The sequence below is a fragment of the Eubalaena glacialis genome, chromosome 8 (assembly GCF_028564815.1).
Source record: "Eubalaena glacialis isolate mEubGla1 chromosome 8, mEubGla1.1.hap2.+ XY, whole genome shotgun sequence".
Classification (NCBI taxonomy): domain Eukaryota; kingdom Metazoa; phylum Chordata; class Mammalia; order Artiodactyla; family Balaenidae; genus Eubalaena; species Eubalaena glacialis.
In genome coordinates this window covers 114613379-114636444 of record NC_083723.1, presented here as the reverse complement: position 1 = coordinate 114636444, position 23066 = coordinate 114613379, and the positions used below count along the sequence as shown (strand labels likewise).

Sequence of the window (23066 nt, the reverse complement as noted above, 5' to 3'; positions counted from 1 at the left end):
CGCTGGCCTCGCCGAGCCTCCCTGGCCTCGCCCGCTCCTGCCCTCGGCTCGGCCTTCCCCGCCTCGCATCCGTGCCATCGGCGCTCGATTGCGCGCGGAATCCGCTCTCCGGGCTCGCTCGCTCGCTCGCTCGCGCTCTGCCGCCGCTCCCGCCCCCGCCCCCCCGCCCCTCCCCCGGCTCCTCCCGCCCCTCCTCCGCCTCCCGTGCAACTTTTGCCGAAGCCCCCACACACAGCCATGCTGAGCTGAGCCCCGGCCGGGGACTGGCCGCGCGCTGCCCGCCCCGGCTCCCGCCCCACCGCGGACCCGCTCGGGGGCCGCGGCCGCTCGGCCCTCGGCCTCGGCCGCTGCGCCCGCCCGCCCGGCCGCCCAGGAGCCCGGCGCAGGGCCCGGGCCGCGGCGGCGGCGGCGGCGGCGCCCGGCCCCCTCCCCCGGCGCCGGCCAAGTGAGGCGGTGATGCGGGCGCTGGCGGCCCCGGCTGCGCGGAGAGCGGAGACACAGGCTCAAGATGGCAGATTCCGACTGAGGCTGGGGGGGCCGAGCTCGCGCGCCGCGTTCCCTTCTCCGTTGCCATGAATCGCGGACACCCCGGCCCCGATGGCCCCCGTGTACGAAGGTAAGCGGCGCCGGCCCGCCGACCCCGCTCGCCCCGCGCCGCCTGGCTGCCGCGGCCCCCGCAGCTTTGTTCTGCCCGCCGCCCCTCGCCGGGCAGCCCCCGGGCCCGCCGCCCCCGGGCGCCCGGCCTCCGCGCCCCACCCCCGGGGCTCGAACCGGCTGCCCGCCCCCTCCACGCCGCCCCCACCCTCGCCCAGCGAGCGGCCGGGATCCGGAATCGAACAGATCTTATTTCCAGGGTGGAGAAAGAGGCGGGGGGGCGGGGTGTGGGTGCGAGGGTGGGCTCCTGGCCGAAGAAAAGAAATTAGGAGGGGGGCGCCGGGGAAAAGACAGACCCATGACGGTGCTCTTTATTTATTTGGAATAAATAAAGGTGATACGGTGTAGCTTTCCTCCTCCCCCCTCCCCCAAAGAAAATTACCTTTAAGATGATGTGCTTTCCACTCTCTGTCCTCGCAGCTCCCTTCCCATTTCCCTCCACTCCCACCCCACGCTCCTTTATTCTTCGCGAGCCTCTGATTTTGGGGGGCTGTCGGATCGGAATGTACGGGGCTAGGTGATGAGAGGGGGTAGAGAGGAAAAGTCCATTTCAGACCCAGGCAGAACAATGCAGTAGGCTAAAATCTCCCCGCATTAGCGTGTGTAAGGGAAAAATGTAGTTTAGGTTTTCAAGTCGGGGAGGCAGCCAAGACGTCTGTTCGTCTCGATCGGTCTGGGTAAACCTGCGTCGTGCACCTTCACCTGGCGTCGGGTCCTTTTTCTGATCTGTCTTTAGGAAGAAAGAAAGGAACGGAAGGCACGAGCGCTGCGTTTTCCCCTGCACTCCCTCTCTCTTTCGTTTCTCTTCAGTCAGTTCTGTCAGCTTCCAGGCAGAAATCAAACTGGAATCAACTAAGTTTTTACACTCCGGTGTGTTTTTTTGTGTGCTTGTAATAGGAGGAATTTTGAACCAAAGGGTGCCTGATTTTTTTTCAGTCATTTTCATCGTGAAAATGTTTTCTCGTGCAATCACTGAAGTAGCAGCCTTTACATACTTTTAGCGTCAGTCCATCCGGCTTTCTTTCGGTTTTGTTCAGATATTCTGTGGATGAAATAGCAAATGAGAGGGGCACGGGTTTGTGGGGGAACAGAGAGGAGGGGCGAGGAGATTTTAATCCTCTGTAAATCCAGAGAGCAGTCCTGGCGAGTGAGACAGGGAACGCATTAATAGTTTTATCTCTGTTATAAAGGCAGATTAAAAAAAAAAAAAACTTATCTGAAAAGAAAATCTGTTATTAGTTCCAGGGCTCCAAATGAATTAGGTTTCTGGACGGAATAAAGTTACCAGTCAGGTCCTGGATAACGAGGCTGTAAATAACCTATGGACTGTAAATATTTTTTTTTCAGACTCTCTTAGAAACAAAGGGGCCTGTTTAGAAGGCAACAGAGAGATGTTATTCCAGGGGCTTTCCTCTTTGATTCTGAAGAACACAAGGTCCATTTAACCATTCAACAAAACAAAACGAAATTTCTGATCACTCCACCACGCAGAAAAGAGCGAGCCGGTGGCTCTGTGAACACGCTAGGAGGACCCAGTCGGGCGTTCATTGTTTGTCTGTGTCTCTGGGAGGGGGCTACAGTCAATGCTTCCACTGTCTGTGGAGTGTTAAAATGAAACAATTTTCTCTTTATTAAGTACCTCTTTTGAGACTCCCTCTGCTGGACACTCCGGGTGAGCATTGGAGAAGGAACTTGGCATTGAATTCAGAACTATGGTAAAGGGCTGCTTTCCCTTTTCACAAGGGGCTGGGTGTGTGCGTTGGGATGTATTTAGTCAACTTTGTGGAAAGCCATCCTGGGAACCGTGCTGTTCTCCTCCTGTCCCTTGCATTCTAAATCCAGATGGAATGTGGGCCATACCCCTGAGGCCAAGACTTGGCACTCCCGTTCTTCCAACAGTGCTCTTCTAGTGCATGACACCAGATAAAGACCTGTGGGTGTGTAAGATGTTGTGGTGTAAGAATCAGCACCGATCTCAAAGGTCTCAGGAGCTCACTTTTTAAATTTGCAAGCCTGCCGTCTGTGTCCCAGGTGACCTGCGTGGTCACCCCTGTCCACCCCGGGTTTCCCTCAGTCTTGTCTGTGTGCTCTCTTAATTATTCCTATGCTTTGTGCCCTTTGATTCTGAGAGAGTTTCTGCATACCTTTTGTAATTCTTCTCCTACTCTTCTCACCCCTCCTCAAGCAGTCCCAGCTTCACTCTGCACAAGCTTAGGTCTGGGTCTTTTTTGAAAGAGACTGTCGGTCATGCTCTAAAACAGACAGGTGACCTCTATAATCAGGCATTGTATTGCGGAACCCACATTCCCGTCCTGCTGTGAGTGCCTCTAAGACTCCAGTGACCTCCTTTTTCCCTCCTTGGTGATGTCTGCTTGATTTAGCGAACCTGATTTTTACCGTATCCCCCATCAGAGCACATAAACTCCTTGTGTGCATCCTGAAGGAGCAGGGCTTTTCCTGTGGAATTCTCCAAGAAGAGTGATTTCTAATAGTTTTTAAGCTACTGAAAGATTGAACATGGGGTTCTCAGGAGAAGGATAATGACAGGTGAGGCATTTCAGCTGGAATTCAGGGGTGTACTCATTTGTTTAAATGGGGTGCAGTTGCCCCAAGCTGGGATTTGGTGTGAAGGCCCGAGTGCATTAGTGGAGGATTCTGAGCTGCCAGGTTTTTAGAGAGAAATGCTCAGTTGGAAACAGGGTATGTTTGATAATACAAATTAATGGGTAGGAAAGTATAATCAGTCTTCTGTGACTTGCTTTTAAGGATAGGTTTATAAATAGCACATTAGTTTTCAATGGCTTGGTACTGATCAAGTTCAACTTCTTTAAAAAGGTTTATTTTCTTTGGAAGGTTAAACATTCGCCTTGCAATTACGTTTACTCCATCAACTTGCTTAGCAAGGCTTTTTCCAATATGTAGTGCAAAGGCCAACCACAAAGGTCTATAGTGCCATAGGTTCTGAATTAGAGGACCCTAAATCCCACGTTAATTGTGTTCCACTGTCCCTGGGCTGTGCCATGTCCACTAGTGTTGGCTTATACAGTCAGACTTCCCAAAACTGTAGCGCTGAAGTCTATCATCAGATGGGCCTGAAGACACCTACCAAGAAGTGGATTCTGAATCATCTTCCATTAAAAGAATTTGATGACACATGTTCAAAAAATATCTTTTCCTGTGTTTATGTTTTATATTTTTAAAATGAGAAAGTATAAATATTGTGTTCATTCTCACCACATTTGAGGAGTGAATCAAGGCTCATTAATTTTATTCCTGATCCTGGACAGTGTGGTACGATACTTGAATCAGAGAAACCTGGGGTTTGAATCTAGCTATATGGCTTTGGGGCATGTTACTTAACTTCTCTGAGCTTTTTTTTTTAAAGCCTTGTTCGATTGTGCCAGGGCTCCATTAGAAGCGAGTACAGGTAAAGCGCTTGGCTGTAGTAGGCATTTTCTCAGTGCGTGTTAAATCCCTCTAGCTTTTGAGCTGCTTACAGGCATGACGACTCCAGGGAAAGAATAACCCACAGATAGTTTAGAAAACCAATAATAGCAACATTCCAATTATTGATCTCCTGCTATTCCTTTTCCAGTTTGGGCACCAGCAACAATAAGAAAGAGCCTTTTTTGACCCCCTCTGTGACTTTTCTAGATTCTTTATTCCCACTGAGCTTCTGCTGGTTTCAGGTAGAGAATTTCTCTTCTCTAGTGACACATTCTATGCCACTTTAAAAATGAGGCAACAAGCCGTTAGAACAGAGTTTCAGGGGCTGCAGCTGGGCCTCTGGGAAAGTATCCCAAAGTATGAAAGATAATCTTTGCCCTTAATCAGGATCCATTCGTAACCCAGGCAGCAGGCCAGGAGAGGGAGCGCCCAGAGGTGGCTTCCCTACCAAGGGCTCCTCAGAGGGGAGGCACCCGCCCCACCACGAGCCAGGCTCTGGATCAGTGCACCAAACATAATTTTCCTACAGAAGAAAATTTGGTGCTTTATGCAAGTTGCAGCTGCTCATATTCTTCGTATTTTATTTTATTTATTTATTTATTATTATTATTATTTTATTTTATTTATTTATTGTCTGCGTTCGGTCTTCGTTGCTGCACGCAGGCTTTCTCTAGTTGCGGCGAGCGGGGGCTACTCTTAGTTGCTGCGCGCGGGCTTCTCATTGCGGTGGCTTCTCTTGTTGCGGAGCGCGGGCTCTAGGCGCGCGGGCTTCAGTAGCTGTGGCACGCAGGCTCTAGAGCTCAGGCTCAGTAGTTGTGGCATGCGGGTTCAGTAGTTGTGGCTTGTGGGCTCTAGAGCACAGGCTCAGTAGTTGTGGCGCACAGGCTTAGTTGCTCCGCGGCATGTGGGATCTTCCCGGACCAGGGCTCGAACCCATGTCCCCTGCATTGGCAGACGGATTCTTAACCACTGCGCCACCAGGGAAGTCCCTGTGTTTTATTTTTTGTTTCTTTATTTCTCTCTTCCTTCCTCCCGTAGAGACCAATCTTAAAGGAACCGCCTTTGAGGTGTATATGGAACAAAGTAGTGACGATCAGGAGGGTATGATACATGAACATTTTTTATTGTTCTCTGAACGTGTCATTTGCCAATGCTTTCTGGTGGTCTTACGATGACAATTCAAGCTCTTCGGGTTGCTATCAAAGGCGAGGTTCAGAATAATGCCAGCAGATGTCATATAACCTCTGATGGAGTGTGAACTTGAAAGGCCCAAACTCATAATAGTTCCATTTTGTATGGCAATACCCTATTGGGGGTGGGGGAGGGATTGGAGGTAGAGAAAGAAAATGGAAAACCTGGAATATAGAAAGGTCTTTTTTTTCCTCTAAAAGAAACCAAGATGCCTGAAGTTCATGGCAGTAATTGCGACTTAGACCCCACTTAGTTTGTGGCACATGCTCTACGCACATTGACTCGCTTGTCCTCCTGACAGCCGCAAAATAGGCACCGTCACGCCCACTTTACAGGCAGGGCTCTTCTTTAACACATCCATTTCACAGACGTTCATGCAGGGTCCCTATCCTCGAGTTCAGGGTGCATGGGAAGTGAAAGTCAAAACTAAGCATGAGCTCACCGGACCGTGGTCTGACTCAAGATGGAATGCCTTTAATGTGTGTGTGTGCATGCACGCACCCTCGCATCGGTTCTTAATTCTTACATGCTCATGTTTCTTGAGGTATAAAGGGAAGACCCCACTTCCCTATTTTCTCTTGAAATATTTTCTTTATTTGGAATCAAAAAAATATTTCTGAATGTAGAAAATACCTATTACAAATTTCCTTAGAAATATCCCTGGAAATTACCATCTCTCATTTGCAGAAGAGTCCATCTTCCTCTTTCATTACTTACATCTTATATCTTTGTAAACACATTGCACTTCTAATTTGCACATGCTGCTCAGAGACTTTCTGTTTTTGGCATTTGGCGTTACCGGCTCCGTCGCCAGTGGACCCATTCATCTTACATGGCTGTTGGAGAATTAATTCCTGGCTTTGCTGCCTGGCTGAGATCTTTAATTCCAGGTAGTTTTGTGGTACTTATTGGTGGGGATATAGATCGAGTGGTCACTCAGCAGATCCCTCAGGGAAGGAAGTTGTAGAAGAAGAAAACCTAGCTCCACCTATTGGGAGTGTGGAGCCCAGAGCAGGAAAGGACCTTGGGACAATTTAGTCTGACAAACAGAATGCAGCTGACATAAGTCATAAAAAAAAAAGTTGAACTACTCTCAAAAGAAGAGGAGAGAGTGCACAGAAGGATCTTGACGATTCGGTGTAATATTGGTTCATCCAGGTTTAGAAAGGACAGTTCGTCAGATTCTTTAGAGGTTCTGAGTCTGCGAAAGCCATGCCTATTTTTCCAGGTTCTCTACGAGTAAGTGAGGTGTTCATGAGAGTGGCTACAAGTCAGACTTGCAGCCCGTATTCCTCCATCTTTGGTCTAGAACCAATGGAAAAGGCAAAAGATATGATGGGCAAAGCCATTCAACTTGTGATTTTCTGATGGGTAACTTTGCTATTAGAAAGTAAGCTAGTGAAATAGTTGCCAATAAAAAAAAAAAGCAGCAAACTTTTTTTTAACATCTTTATTGGAGTATAATTGCTTTACAATGGTGTGTTAGTTTTTGCTTTATAACAAAGTGAATCAGTTATACATATACATATGTCCCCATATCTCTTCCCTCTTTCGTCTCCCTCCCTCCCACCCTCCCTATCCCACCCTCTAGGTGGTCACAAAGCACCGAGCTGATCTCCCTGTGCTATGCGGCTGCTTCCCACTAGCTATCTATTTTACGTTTGGTAGTGTATATATGTCCATGCCACTCTCTCACTTTGTCCTAGTTTACCCTTCCCCCTCCCCGTATTCTCAAGTCCATTGTCTATTAGGTCTCTGTCTTTATTCCTGTCTTGCCCCTAGGTTCTTCATGACCATTTTTTTTTTTAGATTCTGTGTCTTTATTCCTGTCTTGCCCCTAGGTTCTTCATGACCATTTTTTTTTTTAGATTCCATATATATGTGTTAGCATACGGTATTTATTTTTCTCTTTCTGACTTACTTCACTCTGTGTGACAGACTCTAGGTCCATCCAGCTCACTACAAATAGTTCAACTTCGTTTCTTTTTATGGCTGAGTAATATTCCATTGTATATATGTGTCACATCTTTATCCATTCATCTGTCGATGGACACTTAGGTTGATTCCATGTCCTGGCTATTGTAAATAGAGCTGCAATGAACATTTTGGTGCACGACTCTTTTTGAATTATGGTTTTCTCAGGGTATATGCCCAGTAGTGGGATTGCTAGGTCATATGGTAGTTCTATTTTTAGTTTTTTAAGGAACCTCCATACTGTTCTCCATAGTGGCTATATCAATTTACATTCCCACCAACAGTGCAAGAGGGTTCCCTTTTCTCCACACCCTCTCCAGCATTTATTGTTTGTAGATTTTTTGATGATGGCCATTCTGACCGGTGTGAGATGATATCTCATTGTAGTTTTGATTTGCATTTCTCTAGTGATTAATGATGTTGAGCATTCTTTCATGTGTTTGTTGGCAATCTGTATATCTTCTTTGGAGAAATGTCTATTTAGGTCTTCTGCCCATTTTTGGATTGGGTTGTTTGTTTTTTTGATATTGAGCTGCTTGTAAATTTTGGAGATTAATCCTTTGTCAGTTGCTTCATTTGCAAATATTTTCTCCCATTCTGAGGGTTCTCTTTTCGTCTTGTTTATGGTTTCCTTAGCAGCAAACCTGTAAAACTGCAAAATAATTTTGTGGTTTTACAGCCACTTATTTCTAAACACGGCGTTGAAGAGATTTGTAGTGTTTTTGAAAGTAGCCTGTTTTAACAATTCTTGCCTAACTTATTTTGCTCTAGTAGGTTCTGATTAATTAAATGCCACCATGTTTAAGTAGAATTAAGATTGATTGACTCTTGCCTGTGCTAATGCTGTAGACTTTATAAAACCTTCATTGTCACAGAAAGAATGCAGTTTAATATATGAGTGGACAAGGGCATTTCCCCCCAGGTTGTGCTGTGCATGCTCAGAGAAAGATCACTGTAGAACCTGCCATAACATTGGGTTATGACACTTTGGATTCACATAGTTACAGATTGCATTCGGATGAAATAAGGTTTTTTTCCCCTTATATTTTTACCATTTTCCTCTAGATCAATATTACCCTTTTGATTCAACCTATGGAATTGTTATTCACAATATAAAATGATTTTCCAAGGGCTCATCATAAGAAAAGTGATCCATCATGCCAGTTCTGTATAGAACTTCTAGTTTCATAGCATTAAGGAAGCAAATTTTAATATGTGTGTCTGGAATCCTTTTAAAAGTCACATGGTAAGGCAATTTTGAAAACTCTGGTTCATTGCTTGTTATGGAAGTTTGATCTTTTTTCCCCTAATGAAGAATTTATAGAGCTCTGACAAAAAGCAACGTGTAAGTTCTTAAAATTGTGCAGAAAGGCAGCAAGTTACACCCTCCCGAGTTCTGTGTCACTGCACCTACTCAACCAGAATCCAGGCTGATAGCAGGAGCTTCTGCAGGAAAGTGAATTACAGGGGAACTCATAATGGGGGCGGGGATCGGGGGGGCACACACCCCTGAGGGAGGTACATTTGAAGCTCCAGCACACTGTGATCACTGTTATTCATTAAGGATGACCTGCACCATCAGGAAAAGATTAATCAATAGTCATTATGTTCTGTTAACTGAGACTGGGAGTTTCTCTAATGTATTACAGAAATGTTTCCATAAGAAAATGGTTAAAATAAAGAAACTCTTTCATTTAATTATACCATGACTTACTCCCCAAAAAGGATTTAAGGCCTCTTAAAGGGTTAAGTTACTGGAAGAGGGAAAATTAATTTATATAGATCAATTCTATGGATCGGCCTATTTCCAAAGATGTCGGATAAGTGAGGTTTTCCTATCCAGAGCGACAACAGAAACAGTCAAAGCTCTTGTGCTGGTGTAACCAGGTGAACAAGCAGAGTGCATAATGGAATTCACTTGCAAGGTCATTTTTGCTTGGCTGGAGTGGTAAGCACAAAATAGACCAGCAGCCGAGAACGGTAAGTGTTTGGGATCAGTTGTTGAAAGGCTTAAAACGGGTTCTAATTCGAGAGACATTTTATGGCGTGGAAAAGGGGACCAATATAATCAAAATGATACTTGAACAAGGTAATTTTTTTTCCTGGCCTGGATGTAATAGAGGGGATGAGGCAGTGGAGGGTGAGCCACGTGGTGCGGGGAGGGGGGAGGCGAGCTCGCCGTGGTGATGGAGCTGGGCTGTTGCTGGGGTCACACGAGAGAGCATGGCAGAGCACTTAGCCGCATGCCTGATCTGGGCATTCAGTAAATATTTGCTCCTTTCCAGTTTCCTCCCCACCCCTCATGGCCGTGATCTAGGACCAGGGAAGCTTGCTGGTGTTAGCAGTACCATGATACTTAGAGTCTGCCCGCTATATCCACAGCTTGCACATCCATGGATTCAACCAACCATAGATTGAACATATTTGGGAAAAAAATCCAGAAAGTTCCAAAAAGCAAAGCTTGAATTTGCTGTGCACCCGGCAACTATCTACATAGCGTTTACATTGTATTAGATATTACAAGTAATCTAGAGATGATTTACAGTAAACAAGCAGATGCGTGTAGGTTATGTGCAAATACTACACTGTCTTATGTAAAGGACTTGAGCATACTAGGCGTTTGGTATCCACAGCGGTCCTGGAACCAGCACTCCTCAGATACCAAAGGATGACCGATTCTATTTTTCTAAAGACTCTCTTCTTTTGGTAGGCTCTCTTACATTCTACCCTGGGATCACAGTATCTCAGGATCTTACTGGGTCAGTCTTCACACACTCGTATCAACCTTTGACACTTGAGGAAACTGAGGCCCAGAGCACTGAAGAGGCTGCCTCAACGTTGCCTTGAGAGTCACTCTGGCCGTGGGCGCAGAAACTCCAGGACGGTGACCACTGAGTGGGGCTTCACTGGGCCGCCCTGCCAGCGGGAGCTCCATGGTGTGCGTCCCACGAGGCTGTCACAGCCGCGAACCTTCTCCCAGAGCTGGGGGAGGTCCTGGGCCTGGTCCTCCTGGGTGCCCTGCCGCCCACGGTACCTCCCCAAGCCCATCCCCGGGGGGCTATTTCCCACTGTCCCGAGCAAAGCAAGGCCATATGCCCTCAGCTCTGGTTTTTCAAGAGTCTTCTGTTAGGAAGTTGTTCCTTATGTTTCCCTGAGAAAGTTCGCAGCTTGTCACCACGAACTACTTATTAACAACAACAACAACAAAAAAATCACAGAAGAGAAATCGGTACAATTGTGATGAGTTTCACAGAACCTCAGAGCACTTTTCAGTCATTAAGTGGCTTTAAAAAAAAAAAAAATGCTGGGACTTGCCTGGCGGTCCTGTGGTTAAGACTCCACGCTTTCACTGCAGAGGGACCAGGTTCGATCCCTGGTTGGAAAACTAAGATCCCACAAGCTGCGCTGCACGGCCAAAAATAAAAATTAATTAATTTTTAAAAAATGCTGATTTCCCAAGGTAGAGCTTCGAGTCATTCTTTCTCTTTGATGTGACCAAAACTTGAACCTCATCCCTGTTGTCAGGCATGCCATTCTGACCCCACAGAGGACCCTGTTGGGGTCCCTTCTGTCTTGCGCTTCCCACCCCTCTTGGAAGCTCTTCCATCCCAATGAGTAACCCTTCATAGTATTTGAACACACAGACTTTCACAAGAAGGGATGGCTTGACTTGACATTGCTGAATCCCAGGGTGACGGTGCAGGGCAGCCTGCAGCCCACTGATTCCTGGTTTGTGTGTCCAACCTACGACCACCTCCACCTCCCCGCAGACCTAGGGGTGCCTCCTGGCCACCTGCTCGGCCCCTGTGTGCACCCCACAGGCCCTGCCTGGGGAAGGCCTACAAGTGGGTGCGAGGCCTTTTGGACGGGGATTACCAGGGTCCCAGGGATCCAGAACACGGTCCGGAAGAGGACAGGGGCCCAGCTGGTGACCCTGGGGACACCTCTCCCCTTGGGGAGGGGTGTGGCTGGGGTCTTGAAAGTATGGGGTTCAGGGCTGGAGACCCTTTTGCCCTGTTCTAAGGGCAGTGCTGATAAGGGGACTTCTTGCTGTAAAAACTTGGGCAACAAAGGCAACTCAAAATGTTTTGTGTTTATACAAGTCATGGCTGGTGATGGCTTCACTGGATACTCTGCTTCTTTCTTTCCCTCCTCCTTTCCCTTCCCCATCCAACCTAGATGTTGTACTTACAGTTGCTCCATAAAGCGTGGTTGATGAAACTGCCCCGTTTCCCGTTGCTGGCTAAGGAAAGCTCGGGAACCAGTATGTTGTTCCCACAGTGAAACTTGACAGAGAGCGTAGTCAGTCCAGCAGCTCTTCCGTTTTGTCTGTTTCAGCCATTGACATTCGCAGCCTCTCCTACTTCTGTCCTCCCTTGACGTCATCTCACCTCTCTGCTTCCAGCTACTTATTATTCCCCACTCAGCTACCCACAGCGAGCCAGGCTCCTTACCTGCCTGCTCATCGTCTGACTTTGCGTATCTTGGCTGTGTCTCTGCCTTGTCATACTCGTAGGTGTCAGGGTCCAAGTGCAGGTACACTGGGGCTCACTTTGGGGAGTGTTTGTGTAGGGAGCTGTTTTGGAGAAGCACTTCTCCAGCTTTGGAAACCGTCAGTCACCTGGAGGGCTTGTTATAACAGATCACTGGGCGCCACCCTCAGAGTTTCTGTTTCAGTAGGTCTGGGGTGGGGCTTGAGAATTTGCATTTCTAATTGAGAACCCCTATTTTAGAGGAATGCATTCAGAATGAGAAATCAGTGTATATTTAAAATCAGATGGTAGTTGCTTTGATGAAAACTTTCCTTGGGCATGTGGGAGTCGGAGACCTGGCCAGGGTATTTATTATTTGCTGTACTGCTCTTGGTGGCTGAGACGGCCTCCAGCCTCCAGCCTTTCTGCCTCAGCTCCGGGAGAGACGAGGCCCCATCTCCTCCAGGGCCCGTCCATGCAGGGGTTACTTTCTCTTGTTCTCTCTCCAGAGCTGACCAGTCTGTAGTTCATCCAGTTTGGCACTGGGGCCTCAGAGTAGAATGGGCAGATATCATTCTCACAGTAATAATATATTATTATTAATCGACATAAAGAGCTCTGTGATTGTCTCCATTTACGGAAGAGGAAATCGAGGCTTAGAGATATTAAAGAACCTGTCCAAAGTCTCATAAGCCAGGCCTTGAGCCCTCCTGACGCTGGAGCGTGCTCTAGTCTTGACCGGCCGGCCGCCCGGCTCCTCACGGGGCAGTTGGAGTGGTCGGGGCAACATGCGGCACGGAGAGCCACAGTTAACTCAAGTAGGAAGGATCCGGGATCCTTCTCGGAGCAGGGCAGCCACGGCGGGGGGCTGGCGGTGCTGGAGCGTTGATATTGCAGACACACATCCTCCCACCCCACGCTCACCCCCGCTCTGCTGTCCCATCCGCCTCCTCTCCATCCATTAGGGACAAACGAGATGGTGAGTGTAAAGCACTTAGTCCGGGAGCTGGCATGTAGGAGGGTATATAGTAAGGGGCAGCCATGCCACGAACCCATTTGAGCAGCTAAACCAGAAATCTGAGAATAATCTTCCTGAGACCTCTAAGAAAAAAAGTTATGAAAAGGTGGTAACAGCTAATACTTATCAAGCCCTTGGTATTGCCAGTTCTGTTCTAAGGTTTCAGTTATATTAATTCACTGAATCCTGTAGTAATGCTGCAGGGTAGGTTCTGCCCAGCTGTGTTACGCTGCGGAGGCACTGGAAAGTTCGGCCGCTCACAGGCGGCTGAGCTGAGGTTGCCCCCCCGGCAGCCTGGATCCAGAGCTCCCACCCCTGCCCACCAGGCTCTAGCTGCAAAGCGGAAAGTCTTCTCAATCCCTTCCTTGATAAGAGAGTGAAATTGGTAAATACGCTGGTTCTGCTCCCAATGTAAAATGTTCTTTGTTTCAATCAGAATCTGAATGAATGTTTTAAAATTTGAGAAACTGATTTCTGTTGGTCTTCTTGAAAGATAAGGTGGCCGGCGTAGAACAGTCAGGTCTGAAAGACAAGAGCAGCGGAAGGGCCAGCTCTGCCATGTGTTAAACCAAACCATAAAGGTTCAGATTTGGCACGAAACTTGACAGACCCATCAGTGGGCAGAATAGGTGTGCCAGATTTAAGATCCTGTTGTCTGTGAGCATTTAATAGATGACGAAGGAGGTTCCACGAAGCGGTGGGGCAAGGAAACCTGATTTAACAAATGGGAATGGGACCACGTGATAGCAATTTGAAAAATCTCAACGGGTATTATCACCTCACAACATTATACCAAGATAAATTCTATGTGATTAAAATGTTAAATTCAACAAAAGTCTGCTGAGCACATTAAGTATGCCAGGGACTGTTCTAGGTGCCAGAGGTGCAGCAACGAACAAAACAGATGTACACCCCTACCCTGAAGCAGCCTGCATTTTAACGGATAAAGGTAAATTTATCAATGGATTTAAAAAAATCCGTTTTTTAAGAAAGCTTGAAGGAAACAGAAGTGGATATTTATTAAACCTCTGGAGGGGTTGAAATTTCTAAGCTTAGAATCTGTCGAAGAAATCGCAGAGGAAAATATCGGTAGTTTTATTAGTGTAGCATTCCCCAAATGTAAGGTTGTTTCTGGTTTTTCTATCATGAATCATTTCTCAGTGTCATTCAGTGTAACATTAAGGGGTGTCTGAATTTTAGGATCGGTTCTTCAAAGAAGCATTACTAGGTCAAGGGGTATGAACATTTATCCAGTTCTAGTTATAGATCACTGGATTAATTTCCTCCCCTAAGTGTTTTTATATTAAACAAATAAAACCACCTAGATAAGATTTAAATTAACCTGCCTGTTGATTCAGGAAGGCACAGAGTTCCTCCTGCTCGGGGGTCGGGTGGGGGGCACATACCATTCCCAAGGGCTTTCAAACACCATTGCCTCTGTATGTCAGTGACTCCCAAAGCTGTGCCTTTACCTAGACTTCTTTTCTGAGCTCCAGAGTCATAAAGCCAACAATCTACACAACATCTCTATTTGGATGTCTCACAAGCATCTCAAACTTAACGTGTACAAAGAAAAAAATCTTGGTCAACCACCTGAATTATGTGCTTCTCCCAGAAACCTTTCTTTCCATAAATGGCATCTCCTTCCACCCAGTTGTTCACATCAGAAACCTGAGTGTCATCCTTGACTTCGTTTCACTTCATATTTAATCCATCACCGAATTTTATTGATTTTTGCTTCCCAAATGTAGCCATTCTTGTTTTTCGCTATAGTTATGTTCTATAAAGTCACCGCAGAGGCTGGATTAGGGGATGATGGACGACCGCTCCTAGGATTAGCTTCCTGCGAGCCTCTGCTCTTATTTTCATCAACTGATCAGTACGTAACCTTGTTTTATGTGTGTTTTTGTTTAAAGACATCTTATTTAATATATATCGTTGATTGATTAGTATTGAATCACAGCCCACAGCACTGTAACTCATGCCCGAATGAAGCTTACCTAACATGCATTTTTCTATGAGACACGTCACAGCTTCCTTGCACTTAGGAACACTAGACAGCCCTTCATCACTATGCTTGGGGGTCATTTAAAAATTCCCAGCAAAAAAAGTACCAAAGAATGTGAAAAACGTGGTACTAAATAGACCACGGAAAGTAGGCTTGCTTATAGTATAAGAGCTGAAGCAAGAAGGCAGAGCCCGACCTCGTTTGACCTCAACTGGGAACACAGGCATCAGGCATCATGCAGCCCAGGTTTTTCCTGGCAGCGTGCGCGTGCCCAGGGATGACTGTGAAAGCACCTGCTGAGGATTGGTTTTGAAGTTACAAATAAATTTTAGCAAGGTGGTGAATTTGCAGATACGGAATCCACAAATAAATACGATCTGCTTTGTATGGTGAACCTGTTTCTCTCTCCACTGCCATCCGCTGGTCCATCGGTCAGCAGGCTTTCTGTAAAGGGCCACATAGTAGATATTTTAGGCTTTGCAGGCCAAATGGTCTCTGTCACAGCTACTCCGTTCTGCCGTGGTAGTGAAGGCAGCTGTAGACCAGACGTAAATGAGTAGGTGGGGCTGTGTTCCAGTAAAGCTTTACTTACACAAACAGGCTTTGGGCTGAATTTGGCCTTCAGGCTGTAGTTTGGACCCTTGCAGCCTAGTCTAACCCACCTCTGCATCTCGTCTGCACTACCTGCCTGACCTGTCCCCACCCCGCCCCCCCATCCATTCTTGAGCCTCCAGCCGATTTCCATGTGGATTTTAAGTGTAACTTAGATCTGATCACTCTCCTACTTCAGATGGCCAACCGCTTCCCATCACACTTCTAGTAAAATCCCAAATCCTGAGTAACACAGCGACAGCACGGCCCCTGCTGATTTCTGCAATCTCACTTTGGGTCAGTCTTCCCCCTTTGTCCCCTTTGTGACAGTCCCTTGCTGCTTTCTGCTTCAGCACCTTTGCACACAGTCTCCCTGCTTGGAATGCTCGTCTGCCCTCTGCCTGGCCAGCACCTGCTCGCTCTGCAGTCACAACTGAAATGTCACTTCCTCCTGTAAATTAGATGCCCCTGTTCTGATCGCAGGGCACACCGCTCTTTTCCTTCGTGACACCTAGAGCGTTCAGGTGCCTGTGTATTCGGGTGTATTTGTTTTCCACCTGCCTCCCCCATCGGACTGCAGGCTCCGGGAAGATGGGCCGAGTCTGTCATTTCTGTCTTCTCCGCTCCTGTCACCTTCACATGCATTGTAGACACTTTCCAAGACTTGTTAACTCAGCACATGATTGTACAGCACACTTCTGTTCGTACAGATCTTTGTGTGATGCTGCAATATAGAAACCTGCAAAAGTAACCCTTTTAGAGCCTCTAGTATATCTTCTCAGTTTGAGAGTGATGATTAAAGAGAAAAGAAATCCTGATAAGTGAGTTTGTAAATGGGTGTGAATGTGTCTTTATTGTCAGAGGGTGATTCTGCCATCAGGTACACCTAGTCCAGGGCTTTCTCCCTGGGACTTGAGTGCTGTGTTCAGTCCTGCTGGTCTCTCTTTTCTCCTAAAGATTTTTTTGAACTTTGCTGGTAAAGTTTTTCACACAGGGAAGTGGAGGTGAAGCGCGCTTGAGGAGGCATTTTGGCACCCCTTTTAAAAACTGACTTTCGTTTCTTATCTCAAACCATCACCTCATGCCTCTGAGACCTTAACTGGTATTAGTTTTTTCCTACAGCATTGCCATCATCTGGGGAAGAAAATCTTTGATTTGTCAGAGAATCATCCAAGTAACAAAGCTCCAAATTGAAGAACATCCCAAGAATCCTGCGTGCTCTCGGTGGACAGACCACTTAGCATATTTTAGGAAGATCATACATCATTTCTTAGATGGTCTTTTGTAGATGAGCAGTGATGAAATATAAAGCCTTATTTAACTTTTATTTTTTCAAGAGATGTATTATAGAAACACCACTTGTGCATTACAAAAATTAGAAGATAAAGGCAAGCAAAACATACACATAGCCTTTCTCTTTCCTTTCTCCAGAGATTACCACTGTTATCCTTGTAGGTCTTTTTCTGTGCATATATATGTACACGTACTTTTTTTTTTTAACACCAAAATGATGTAGTACTGTTTTGTAATCTGCTTTTTTCAATGAACAATTTACAGCCTTTATTTCAGTAAACTTTATTTCCTTTAGTTCCTTGTCCATATTCAGATTTCCATTATTGGCCTTCAAATGTCCTTTGAAGCCAGTTTGTTGAAATCAATATCTAATCAAGGACTACGCACTGCATCTGGTTGTAACTTTCTTTTCATCTCCCAACCTGGCAGTCTCTCTCTAAAGAAATGGGCCAGTTGCCCATAGAAGCTATCACCTTCTAGACGTGTGGGGCTGCTTCCTTAGGGCGGTGCCGAGCTTGATTCTTCATCTCCTTTATTTCCTGTGTCTTAGGGGCTCAGTGAATTCAGGTTCATCATTTTGGGCTAGAATACCCCAGAGTTGATTCTGGGCCCTTGCTTCACCTTCCAGGGACCCACTATTAGTGAAGCTCAGGTTGACCCCTGGATGAGGGTTATTATGGCAGCCTGAACCCTTCCCTGTCCAGTTCCATTTTCCCCTTGAGACCAAAAAGTGATCTGTGAGGTATAACTTTGGCATACAGACCATTTACTGAATGGTTTTAGCACCAAATGATAATTCTTGCCTGAACTCATACATTTCATTAGGTTTTGTAAAATGATGTTTTCCTAATTCTTATATAAAGTAGAGCTTTTCCTCTTCAACTGGGGCCAACTGGTTACCCCGAAATAATAGTTCTCACTGGAAAAGCAGAATCTTTGCTAATACTCACCCTTTAATGATTAATTTTCAAATTGAGTTGCATAGTAGCCATTTCAAATAATGAGAAATGAGTTTTTTCTGCCTTTTCTTTTTTATCATTAAGTAGTCATGGATTTTTATTGATTTGGTATGTTTTGATCATTAATCTTTTTGTTACAACTTTAGGCAGTGAGACCCCTTCAGCTAGCTCCTGTGACCTCTTGACAGGACCGCCACAATCATGAAAAGCTTTCTTGCTAAATGGTACAAAGGCCCCAGGCTCATCTTGGACTTTGTAGTGGTATTGGACAGTGGTGTTAGAGACCACGATCTGGGCATTAGGGGTGGTTATTACTACAGAGGTGACTTTTTTCTAGAGAATTTCAGTGGACAGAGCTAGAAAATACATGTTGTTAAAAATTAAGAGTTCAGATACATCTTTAGTTTAAATTACCCTGTGCATTCGCTTCCTTTCCTCAATTTTATCATCATAACTCCTTTCTTTTCTATAAAAAAATCTTTATTTCTTCTATAACCTATAAATATAAGAATAAAGTTTCAAAACACCAACATTTATATTATTAAAAATGCTGAAACTACAAAAGAAACTTTAACACATCTTTGTAATTTTGTCTTCTCTTTAGCATGCATCCAACTAAGGATATACAGTTGACCCTTGAACAGTGCAGGGGTTAGGGGCACCAACCCTCACCCACTGCACAGTCACAAATTCACATACAGCTTTCGACTTCCCCAGAGCTTAACTACTAATAGCCTGCTGTTGACTGGAAGCCTTACCAACAATATAAACAGTTGATTAACACACATTTTGTATGTTACATGTATATCTACATATATCTTATGCATTCATGACGTACCTAACTTTTTCTTGATTTTTTTTTTTCAATATTTCTAGGGCTACACAGTTCATCTGCAGGTTTTTTCAAATTATTGCAAATCTCCAAAAAAAAAAAAAAATTCCAGTATGTTTACTGAAAAAATCAGTGTATAAGTGGACCCACGTAGGTCAAACCTGTGTTGTTCAAGGGTCAGCTGTATAATTAAAAGCTGCGTTCTAAAATCTCTAAAAATAAATTCTTCTTCAGGGCGACTGTGTCACCAGTTTGACATATGGTTAGGTTCATATCTTTCAGCTTCTTTTCAGTTTAAGAAAATTTTTAATTTAGCTTTATTTGAGAGAGGTGATGTGTTTATATGACCGCAACGTCAAAACTACACCAATGTTAAACGTAGATGACAGGTATATGGGAATTTGTTAAGTTATTCTTTCTACATTTCTTTTTGTTTGAAAGTTAAAATAATTAAATTTAAACCATATAGGGACTTCCCTGGTGGCGCAGTAGTTAAGAATCCGCCTGCCAATGCAGGGTACATGGGTTTGAGCCCTGGTCCAGGAAGATCCCACATGCCGCGGAGCAACTAAGCTCATGCGCCACAACTACTGAACCTGCGCTCTAGAGTCTATGAGCCACAACTAGTGAGCCCGCGTGCCACAGCTACTGAAGCCTGCGCGCCTAGAGCCCATGCTCCGCAACAAGAGAAACCACCACAATGAGAAGCCCGCGCACCGCAACGAAGAGTAGCTCCTGCTCACCGCAACTAGAGAAAGCCTGCGGCCGCAACTAGAGAAAGCCCGTGGCCACAACTAGAGAAAGCCTGCGTGCAGCAATGAAGACCCAACCAGCCAAAAAGAAATTAATTAATTAATTTTTTAAAATTTATAAATTTAAACCATATAGAAAGATATACACAATGAAGTCTTTACTTTGTTCCCTCATAGATAGCCATTTTTATTAATGTCTTGACCCTTTGAGTCTTTCGTTTTGCATATTCAAATTGTGTGTGTGTGTGTGTGTGTGTGTGTGTACACTCATTCATTTATACAAAAGGTAACATACCATATATATTGTTCTACATCTTAGCAATATATTCTGGAGCTCTCTCTATATTAGTACATAGAGATTATCCTCAGGCTTTTTTACAGCCACAGAGTACCTATTTTGTTGACATATCAGGTTTATGGAACATTAACATAATCTTGGATTGTATCCAATCCTCTGCTATTTACAAACCATCTGTAGTGTGTCACCTTATAAACATGGCATTTCATACTCATGCAGGTGCATCTGTAGGATAGAATCCTATAAGTGGGATTGTATGGTCAAAGGGTAAATACATCTGTAACTTTTAAAAGGTATTGACAAATTCCTCCAGTTAGGATTTGTACCGTGTTTCACTAGAACAAGCAGTCTACGAATGTGCCTGTTTCCCTAGAGCAGAGCCCATAGAATCTATTGGGAAACTTTTGGATTTTTGCTGGTAGATGAGAAATGGTATTTCAGTGTAGTTTTAATTTATATTTCTTTTATTATAAGTGAGGTTGAGCATCTTTTCATTTGTTTAAATGTCATTTGATATTTATTTTATGCAAACTGTGTTTTGAACTTTATACGTTTTCCTACTATGTTGTTGGTCTTTTTCTTCTTTATTTCTAAGGGCTCTTTATATATTTTTTGTGATATGAGTTGCAAATATTTTTTCCTAGTTGGTCATATATGTTTTTTGTGTGTGTGTATTTATTTACTTATTTTGAATTTTTGAATTTTATTTTATTTTTTTATACAGCAGGTTCTTATTAGTCATCAATTTTATACACATCCGTGTATACATGTCAATCCCAATCGCCCAATTCATCACCCCCTCACCCCCACCCCCCCACCGCTTTCCCCCCGTGGTGTCCATATGTTTGTTCTCCACATCTGTGTCTCAATTTCTGCCCTGCAAACCGGTTCATCTGTACCATTTTTCTAGGTTCCACATATATGCGTTAATATATGATATTTGTTTTTCTCTTTCTGACTTACTTCACTCTGTATGATAGTCTCTAGATCCATCCACGTCTCAGCAAATGACCCAATTTCGTTCCTTTTTATGGTTGAGTAATATTCCATTGTATATATGTACCACATCTTCTTTATCCATTCATCTGTCGATGGGCATTTAGGTTGCTTCCATGACCTGGCTATTGTAAATAGTGCTGCCATGAACATTGGGGTGCATGTGTCTTTTTGAATTATGGTTTTCTCTGAGTATATGCCCAGTAGTGGGATTGCTGGATCATATGGTAATTCTATTTTTAGTTTTTTAAGGAACCTCCATACTGTCCTCCATAGTGGCTGTATCAATTTACATTCCCACCAACAGTGCAAGAGGGTTCCCTTTTCTCCACACCCTCTCCAGCATTTGTTGCTTGTAGATTTTCTGATGATGCCCATTCTAACTGGTGTGAGGTGATACCTCATTGTAGTTTTGATTTGCATTTCTCTAATAATTAGTGACGTTGAGTAGCTTTTCATGTGCTTCTTGGCCATCTGTATGTCTTCTTTGGAGAAATGTCTATTTAGGTCTTCTGCCCATTTTTGGATTGGGTTGTTTGTTCTTTAATATTGAGCTGCATGAGCTGTTTATATGTTTTGGAGATTAATCCTTTGTCCGTTGATCCGTTTGCAGATATTTTCTTTCATTCTGAGGGTTGTCTTTTCGTCTTGTTTATGGTTTCCTTTGCTGTGCAAAAGCTTTGAAGTTTCATTAGGCCCCATTTGTTTATTTTTGTTTTTATTTCCATTTCTCTAGGAGGTGGATCAAAAAAGATATTGCTGTGATTTATGTCAAAGAGTGTTCTTCCTATGTATTCCTCCAAGAGTTTTATAGTGTCCGGTCTTACATTTAGGTCTCGAATCCATTTTGAGTTCATTTTTGTGTATGGTGTTAGGGAGTGTTCTAATTTCATTCTTTTACATGTAGCTGTCCAGTTTTCCCAGCACCACTTATTGAAGAGACTGTCTTTTCTCCATTGTATATCCTTGCCTCCTTTGTCATACATTAGTTGACCATAGGTGCGTGGGTTTATCTCTGGGCTTTCTATCTTGTTCCATTGATCTATGTTTCTGTTTTTGTGCCAGTACCATATTGTCTTGATTACTGTAGCTTTGTAGTATAGCCTGAAGTCAGGGAGTCTGATTCCTCCAGCTCCGTTTTTTTCCCTCAAGACTGCTTTGGCTATTCAGGGTCTTTTGTGTCTCCATACAAATTTTAAGATTTTTTGTTCCAGTTTCGTAAAAAATGCCATTGGTAATTTGATAGGGATTGCATTGAATCTGTAGATTGCTTTGGGTAGTATAGTCATTTTCACAATATTGATTCTTCCAATCCAAGAACATGGTATATCTCGCCATCTGTTGGTATCATCTTTAATTTCTTTCATCAGTGTCTTATAGTTTTCTGCATACAGGTCTTTTGTCTCCCGAGGTAGGTTTATTCCTAGGTATTTTGTCCTTTTTGTTGCAGTGGTAAATGGGAGTGTTTCCTTAATTTCTCTTTCAGATTTTTCATCATTAGTGTATAGGAATGCAAGAGATTTCTGTGCATTAATTTTGTATCCTGCAACTTTACCAGATTCATTGATTAGCTCTAGTAGTTTTCTGGTGGCATCCTTAAGATTCTTTATGTGTAGTATCATGTCATCTGCAGACAGTGACAGTTTTACTTCTTCTTTTCCAATTTGTATTCCTTTTATTTCTTTTTCTTCTCTGATTGCTGTGGCTAGGACTTCCAAAACTATGTTGAATAATAGTGGTGAGAGTGGACATCCTTGTCTTGTTCTTGATCTTAGAGGAAATGCTTTCAGTTTTTCACCATTGAGAATGATGTTTGCTGTGGGTTTGTTGTATATGGCCTTTATTATGTTGAGGTAGGTTCCCTCTATGGCCACTTTCTGGAGAGTTTTTATCATAAATGGGTGTTGAATTTTGTCGAAAGCATTTTCTGCATTTATTGAGATGATCATGTGGTTTTTATTCTTCAATTTGTTAATATGGTGTATCACATTGATTGATTTGCGTATATTGAAGAATCCTTGCATCCCTGGGATAAATCCCACTTGATCATGGTGTATGATCCTTTTAATGTGCTGTTGGATTCTGTTTGCTAGTATTTTGTTGAGGATTTTTGCATCTATATTCATCAGTGATATTGGTCTGTAATTTTCTTTTTTTGTAGTATCTTTGTCTGGTTTTGGTATCAGGGTGATGGTGGCCTCATAGAATGAGTTTGGGAATGTTCCTTCCTCCACAATTTTTTGGAAGAGTTTGAGAGGGATGGGTGTTAGCTCTTCTCTAAATGTTTGATAGAATTTACCTGTGAAGCCATCTGGTCCTGGACTTTTGTTTGTTGGAAGATTTTTAATCACAGTTTCAATTTCATTACTTGTGATTGGTCTGTTCATATTTTCGATTTCTTCCTGGTTCAATCTTGGAAGGTTATACCTTTCTAAGAATTTGTCCGTTTCTTCCAGGTTGTCCATTTTATTGGCATAGAGTTGCTTGTAGTAGTCTCTTAGGATGCTTTGTATTTCTGTGGTGTCTGTTGTAACTTCTCCTTTTTCATTTCTAATTTTATTGATTTGAGTCCTCTCCCTCT

General features: G+C 44.1%; 1 protein-coding gene across 1 annotated transcript in view; it reads left to right on the top strand.

Moving 5' to 3' along the window:
- Window positions 1-416: 416 nt before the first annotated feature.
- HIPK2 (homeodomain interacting protein kinase 2) overlaps window positions 417-23066 on the top strand; it is a 188209-nt gene continuing 165559 nt past the window's right edge. Inside the window, exon 1 of the mRNA XM_061198803.1 lies at window positions 417-616. Coding sequence (XP_061054786.1) covers window positions 598-616 — 19 coding nt within the window. The 5' untranslated portion in view covers window positions 417-597. The remainder of the gene's footprint in view (window positions 617-23066) is intronic.